We start from the raw sequence: 8,114 nt of genomic DNA, 5'->3' as shown, positions 1-8,114 counted from the left end.
AAGGCTGTAAAGCAGAGCTTGGATGTATCCCCAGGCAGGGCAGCAGAGCCGCTTTGGACTGGTGAGGGCCAAAGAGGGCACAATCTGCTCACAAATTCAAACACACACACAGAAGCAGCTCGGGGGAGGGAAACGACATTCAGAAAGCCCTTGAGTAATCAAGGTACGTCAGAGACAACGGGGACTAGAAACAGACTCAAATGAGGTTTTCACAAGGAAAACACATGCACTAGCTGCAGAGACTACACTTCCAATTAAAACTAAAAAGGACCGAGAAAACAAATTTAGTGGTGTTTCCCAAACTGGAGTGAAATTAGGACACAACGTATTTCTGCTTAGGAAATGGTTTTAATCTCAGATTACTAACAGATGCTTAAATACAAGAACAGCAAATAAACATACTGCTTACCAAAAGGCCAAGTGGCATATCTGGTCTGCCCACTCATTCCTGTGCACCCTGCAAGAATATTTCCCTGCTGCCAGCCCTACAACGCTCTCATCGCCTTCTGCTCGGGCAGATCAACATAGCTCACCCCAAGCATCTCTCCTTTTCTTTATTTCTTTATTTAACATTTTTATAGTCCACAACTTCCAATATTTGGCTCACCACAAAGCTTTGTAAACATCTCAATAGCTACGATTCTGCTTCATCACAACTGCAGCATTTTGCTATGTAATTACTTTACACAAAGAGTTTCAGAACATGGAGCGAGCAGGCCGGTGATAACATAGGCCTGCATCCTCACAGAAAACATCAGCATACAGAGGGAGCAGAGATTATTATTCTGGCATAAACATGATCACAGCTGAGACATGCATGTTAAACTGAAAGAGACTATGCAGTAACTCCCTGCCAGCAAAGTATTTTAGTGCTGGTGGCTAACTGTGATGTCTTCTTTCCCTAGGGCCCTTGAATTAAGGGGATGGAAGTAGAGTTTACTCATTCCACTTCATTTCTTGTTCATTCCTAAGCAAAAAATCATGCTTTGATGGCTACATAATTCAAGTGGATACGTACAGCAATGTGATGGTTTTCACAGGAAAACAGATGCCCGTTAATTGGTCCTAATGGGACTTACATGGGGGTTGTGCGTATAAAATCAACATATACACACCTAGATAGCCTTTGTGCACAGTAAGCGAATTTTCAGAAGGATGGGAGTACAGGCACACTGATGGTACCCTGAGAGCATTCCACGGTGGGGTTTGGAAGTGTACACACACATTTACATGCGCATAAACATTATCAAACACGTGTGCACACTCTCACATCTGTTAATCAAGTGGCAGATATTAAATCTAACTTCTCTTTTTCAGTTTTTGGGGGTGGGGGGTCTGAAGCAAGTGGTAGAGGATGTGGGCAAACTGGTGGAGGTCTCGGCTGGAAGTGCATGCACAGATATTTCCATAAGCAAGAAATACACAAATCAACCAACTTTATAAAATCCTGTCTCTGTGCGTAAACAGGGGGTTATTTCACCCTCATTCTAATTATATACCACAGAAAATATATGGACATCCTTTTATAAACAGGTTTATAAACCATGCGAATCCCTGCGTTAGATAAATGTGTGTGAACTGAAACTTTCAGGGCAATGATTCACGGCTCCTGTTGCAGTTTATAAAATACAGGTGGAACTTTAGACATTCTGGCTTACGTGCTGAGTGATGCACTTTAATGAAAGGCTCCAGAATTACTGATTCTAGACAGGAAAGAAATACAAAGGACCTAAATGACACCCAGCAAAATAGAATCCAGAGAAGATGTCAGCAGAAGAGAACTGTCTATCCATTCAAACTGCCTACTGTTCTGTCACAGCTCTTACTCAATCTGGGTCTTCAACTTTCCTCCGCCACTAAAATCTTTCATATCCGTCCCAAGCATGCTTGAATCTGCTACTGTTTTGGCTGTCACTTTCACTGAAAGTCTGTTCCAGGTGTCTACAATCCTCAAAGAAAGCTGTTTTCCCATTATTTGTGGGTCTCCCTTTCACCACTCCTTTCTTTTTATTTGATTTATATTCCGCCTTTCAAATGATTACATTCAGGCACTGTGGGTATTTCCCCAGAGGGCTCATAATGTAAGCTTGTACCTGAGGCAATGGAGGGTGAAGTGATTTGCCCAAGGTCACAAGGAACAGCAGCAGGATTTGAATCCTGATTCTCACTAGGCTACTCCTCCACTCCATCTCTGCATCTTCTGTTTTCAGCAGAGATTAGGAACACTTTCACCCACTGCTCGGCAAAGACACTAAATTGAAGGCAATTTTGCTATATACATTTTATTCTAAATAGAAACTGTACAACCCTCAATCATTCCTAGCTAGGATGATCATTATATGAGGCATGATTGGCGGCATACAGCAATTTTCAAATTCTGATTCATGAAGTACAAACAGCATCATTGACTCAGCCTCTGTACACGATCCAAGCCTAAATTCTCGTGCCTGTCTGTATTCTGTATGTTTCATCACATCCACACTTCAAAGCGCTACAACTGATGTCTGAGGGAGGAGACGGAAAGTACAAGCTAACAAGAGCAGCTTTTGCAAAAACATTTTCTGTACAACTGCAGGAGACAGAAAATCAGGTTATGAAAGGAGACCAGACTATTGCTAAGCTGTCTAATTGCTATATTTTTACTGCTTCAAGCCCTTTGTGGGGGCAGGCAGGTATAAAACAAGTACAGAATAGAAAACATTTTAAAATTGAAAGCTTCTGCAGGAGCTGTGTAAGCTCATTTGGATACAGAGAAGCAGTAGATTACAGAGGCAGGACTTCTAAAGCTTCTAAGAGAAGCCATCTTAAATCTAGGAAAACCTGAGCAGTGAAAGAAGCTGTAACTGAGGTCTTGTGCTTTACCATTAACTGTAAAACATCAAGACATTTCTAGGTAGATATTAAGAAAAGTGAAAGAAAGACCATCCCTATCCAAGCTAAATTCATTTCAACGGAGAATTCAGTGATCTCAGTTAGGACAGCCCTGCAGACTAGGACTAGTCTGTCCGTTCCAATTAAATGAGCCTTTTTCCTTACCTGCTGTCACTGAGCTGTCTACAGCTTGTCATGTGACATGAGGTAATCATTTTATTGGATTGGCATACTGCACTAAGATCTGTGATATTTTTCTGGCCTCTTCTTTGCTATATAACCATTGAAGGATCACAGAGTATGACCATTGCTTGCTCTTACAGCACTTACCTAAGCAGCGGTAGGGAACCACAATGTGAGGGTGGCTCTTGCACTGTCTATGACCCCTCTTGCACCAGTTTTGGATTGTCACTGGCTGGTTGGCTTCAACAACATTGGTAATTTGCAGGTCCGGGTAAATCTAAATAGAAATACAAGATTTAGCCATAGAAAGAAGCACATCAATAATAAATCATAGAAGAGTACACATGTGCCTAAAACACATTAGTACAAAGACAGATGCCAGGATTATTTATTTAGCTGAAGTCTGAAACCTATAAGCAATGAAGCCAATGGCAAGATTTCACATCAAATCTACAAATGATTTAGTAGTGCCCATTTCCATGAATATGTGGTAAACTAAACTGTAAGAGGTGGCCCGTTTCTGTCTGCTCTCCAAAAATGAGGCCCAGTTACACCAATGCACTGCAGGATTCTTCCTTTTAAGGGAGCTTCCGATGTACCATCACCCCACTATCCAAAATAGTCCAATATTTCAACAGACTGTGTCAATTATGTTGCACCAGGAGGTGGACCTTTGGCCTAGTGCAGGATTGGTAGGCTCCCCGGTCGGACCCAGAGAGCGCCTGCCACCAGGAGGCGGAGGCACAAGAGGAGACAAGAGGCTAGCTGGAGCTTCGCCACTATCAACCCGAGGTACCCCCAGGTTGAGCCCTTGGGTACCCAGGCCACCTGGTCTTAGGTGGGCCTCACAGGATCTCCTTGATAGGAAGTTCAAGGGTGTACCCACCACAATCAAGGGTGCGTGGTCGAGATTCAGGCCAGAAGTCCTGGGTGCCTGAGAAGGCCAAAAGAGAGTCTCTGAATGTATGGCAAGGATCAAGGCCAGATTCAAGGAAGCGTAGTCAGCCAATGCGAAGGTCAGAGCCAATAATCAGTCTGTGGATAGTCAGGCAAAGCAGGGGTCAATTACCAGTAGTCAGTCCGTGGGTAGTCAGCCAAAGCAGAGGTCAGGTTCCAGGAGACAGTCAGACGTAGTCGAGCTCAGGCAGAGGTCAGTTCCAGGCAGCGTGCAGACGTAGTTGGTAATCACGCAAAGGTCAGTTCCAGGCAGCATGCAGACGTGGTCGTAGAAACAGGCAGAAGGTCAGGGGCAGGCAGCGATCAACGTAGTCAAGAACAGGCCGAGGTCAGTACCGAGAAGACAGTCAGAGAGGTACTACCTGGGGAGACGAGGATACAGAAGGACGCTGGAACAGGAGGACGCTGGAACAGGACTGGACAAGACTGGAACAAAGGCTGGAATGAGACTGGAACAAAGGCTGGAACACAGACTGGAAAGCATAGGCAAACTAGAAATCACTAAGTGATTGACCCGATTGCCAAGGCAAGGAAGTGAGGGTAGGAGCGGCCTGTTATACTGTGCTCAATCAGGGCGTGCCGCGGAGCTGGGATCCGCCCCTGGCCCTTTAAGGTGCCAGGCGGGGCCGACGCCATGAAGGACGCCGAGCCCCGCCGTGAGGCCTGGCTAGAGGACAAAATCCCGGCAACCGCCGCCGGGACGCCAAGGCCTGGCTGTGCTTGCCACCGCTGCAGGGGAGGACGACCCAGGGCCCTTGGAGGAGCTGGAGAGGTAAGCAGGCCTGGGCGCCAGCCGAGCGCTGAAGGAATGCGCAACAGTACCCCCCCCCTTCTAGGCCTCCCCCTCCTCAGGCGAGGCTTGTCTGGGTGTGCCCTATGAAAGGCCTTGAGGTGGTCCTTGTCCAGGATGTTCTGTGAGGGCTCCCAAGAGTTCTCCTTGGCCCCATACCCCTCCCAAGAGAGTAAATACTCCCAGCTTCCTAGACTCCAATGGACGTTGAGGACCTCTCTTACCTGGAGGGTATGATCTGGCTCGGTGGACACTTGTGGCGGAGGAGGATCTTTGCGGGAAGGCCATGAGAGCACGAGTGGCTTCAGTAGTGAAACGTGGAAGGTACTGTGGATACCCATGGATCGCGGCAATTGTAGCTGGTAGGTGACTGCTCCCACTCTCCGAAGGATGGGAAAAGGTCCAATGTATTTTGCTGCCAAATGATGTGAGGGGAGTCGCAGTCTAATATGCTTGGTATTGAGCCATACCTTTTGACTGGGTCTAAAGAGTGGAGATGACCGTCTATGAGCGTCAGCAATCTTCCTTGAATGTTCTGTGGCTTGGGTGAGTCGTTCCTTTACTTGGTTCCACATGTTACGGATACTTTGTGCCATGAATTGTGCTGCTGGCAAAGGCACAGAGAGTGGTACAGGCAAGGGTAATTGTGGCTGGCGTCTGAATACCACACAGAATGGGGAGACATCTGTGGCAGCAGCAAGATGTGTATTATGAGATAATTCGGCCCAGGGGAGTAAGTCGGCCCAATTGTCTTGTTGATCATTTTCATACGATCCGAGAAAGGCCTTCAGGGTCCGGTTAGTCCTTTCGGCTTGGCCTTTCGCCTGAGGGTGGTATGCAGAGGTGAAGCTTAATTGCATGTTACATTTTTGACATAAGGATCACCAGTACTTCGCGGCGAACTGTGGGCCTCTGTCTGATATGATTTCCTTAGGTAGCCCATGTAGGCGGAAGATATGAGTCAAGAACAGCTTGGCAAGTTCAGGAGTTGATGGAAGGCTCCGGAATGGGATGAAATGTCCCATCTTAGAAAAACGGTCGATGATGACCCAGATGACAGTATTGTTTCAAGATGGAGGAAGATCAGTGATGAAATCCGTAGATATGCTGGCCCATGGTTCAGTGGGTGCTGGGAGTGGCTGAGGAAGTCCCCATGGCAGGCCGGTAGGTGGCTTTTGTTGTGCACATATTGGACATAAGTCCACTTAGTTGCAAGAGTCCGTTATCGTGCTGGGCCACCAGTAAAAATGTCTCAGCATTTCTAGGGTTCGTGCTCGACCAGGATGTCCAGCTAGTTTTTAATCATGGGCCCAGTGGAGTACGCATTCATGCAGTCACTGTGGGACGACTGTTTTCCCAGCAGGTTCTGTTGTAGTTACTGCAAGGGGCACACAGGCCGGGTCAACGATGTGTCTTGGGATGTCTGGGATGTCCTCCGGCTCGAGAGAGCATGAGAGTGCGTCTCATGCTCTCTCTCTCATGCGCAAAGGTTTTTTGAGGCTGGTTGGTAGCACAGCTCAAAGTTGAATCGCTCAAAGAATAATGCCCAGTGGGCTTGTCTAGAGTTTAATAATTGCACCTCTGAGGTGTGCTCCAAATTCGTATGATCTGTGAATATAGCAAATCTGTGTTGGGTGCCTTCCAGCCAAGAGTGCCACTCCTGGAGTGCTAGTTTAACGGCTAGTAGTTCCCGATCACCGATGGTGTAGTTCTGCTCCGCAGGCGAAAATTTATGAGAATAAAAAGAGCACAGTACCAGTGTACCCTTGGAGGAGTACTGGCTTAGCACCGCACCGGCTCCAATAGCGGACGTGTTGACCTCGATGACAAATGGGCGGCCTGGATCAGGGTGTCGCAAACAGGGACCAGAGCAGAATACTTCCTCTAGTGTATGGAATGCTGATTGGGCCTGGGGACTCCAAACCCGGACATTGGTTCCTTTCTTGGTCACTGCAGAGAGTGGAGCGGCTAATGTAGAGTAGTTGGCTATAAAGCTCCTATAATAATTCGTGAATCCAAGAAATCTCTGCATGGCCCGGAGGCCTACTAGCTGGGGCCAGTCACGAATTCCCTGAAGTTTTTCAGGATCCATTGTAAATCCTTGATTGGAAATAATGTACCCTAGGAATGGCAGATGATTCTGCTCAAAGATGCATTTCTCAAGTTTTGCGTAAAGATGATTTTCTCAGAGGCATTGTAGAACGGTTCTGACATGGGAGCGATGGGACTTCAGGTCTTTTGAGAATATCAGGATGTCATCCAAGTACATCACTACAAATGAGTAAAGGAGATCTCTGAGAATTTCATTCATCAGGCGTTGGAACACCGCAGGGGCATTGCAAAGGCCGAAAGGCATATGTACTCGTAGTGGCCATCCTTGGTGTTAAACACGGTCTTCCATACATCTCCTTGGACTGGATGCGTACGAGGTTGTACGCTCCTCGCAGATCGAGCTTCGTGACGATCTGGGCCCCTTGTAGAGAGTCGAACAATTCGCTGATGATGAGGTAATGGGTAGGGTCTTTACGGGTGATGGCATTTAGCCCTCGGTAATCGATGCAAGGACGAAGAACTCCATCCTTCTTCTTAACAAAGAAGAAGCCTGCTCCTGCCGGAGAGTCAGAAGGTCTAATGAATCCCTTCTTGAGGTTCTCTTTTATATATTCAGACATCGCCTGGGTCTCGGGAAGCGAGAGTGGATATGTCCTACCCTTGGGAGGTGTAGTACCAGGTAGAAGTTCGATAGGACAATTATACTTTCGGAGTGGAGGTAATGTGTCTGCTTTTTGTTTCGAGAAAATGTCCTTGAAGTCAGAGTACTGAGCCGGAAGGCGGCGGCGAGAGTGGTCTTCAGGACAGTCACTGCTGGGGATACTTGTTTCAAGCAGTGTTTCTGACATTGTGGGCCCCACTGAACCAGCTGGAGGGACTGCCAGTCAAATTGGGGTCTATGAGTTTGGAGCCAAGGGAGGCCCAGTATAGCTGGGTGTGTTGAATGTTTTAAAACATATAGGGATATCTCTTCTTCATGTAGGGTTCCCACGGTAAGACGGAAGGCCACCGTGCGGTGCATGTTACATCCAGGGAGATATTCCCCTTGGATAAAGGCAATGCGTAGAGGAACTTCTAGGAGTTGTACTGGAATTTTCAGAAGGTTCACTATGTCATCCATTATGAAGCTGCCACTTGTTCCTGTATCGATGAGAGCAGTGGTGGCGAAGGAGTGGGACTCCATAGACAGATTAACAGGTAGTAGAAGTTGGGGGCCGGTGACAGTAGCGCCCAAGCTCAGGACCCCCACCGGGCTTAGGCC

At 47.2% G+C, this 8,114-nt stretch overlaps 1 protein-coding gene across 1 annotated transcript in view; it reads right to left on the bottom strand.

Moving 5' to 3' along the window:
• The window catches only part of APP (amyloid beta precursor protein), a 300,473-nt gene that overhangs the window by 171,339 nt on the left and 121,020 nt on the right, over nucleotides 1-8,114 (bottom strand). The window contains 1 exon segment of the mRNA XM_029577860.1: nucleotides 3,202-3,331. Coding sequence (XP_029433720.1) covers nucleotides 3,202-3,331 — 130 coding nt within the window.

Source organism: Rhinatrema bivittatum, chromosome 15 (assembly GCF_901001135.1).
Source record: "Rhinatrema bivittatum chromosome 15, aRhiBiv1.1, whole genome shotgun sequence".
Classification (NCBI taxonomy): Eukaryota; Metazoa; Chordata; class Amphibia; order Gymnophiona; family Rhinatrematidae; genus Rhinatrema; species Rhinatrema bivittatum.
This window is presented reverse-complemented; position numbering and strand designations above follow the sequence as displayed.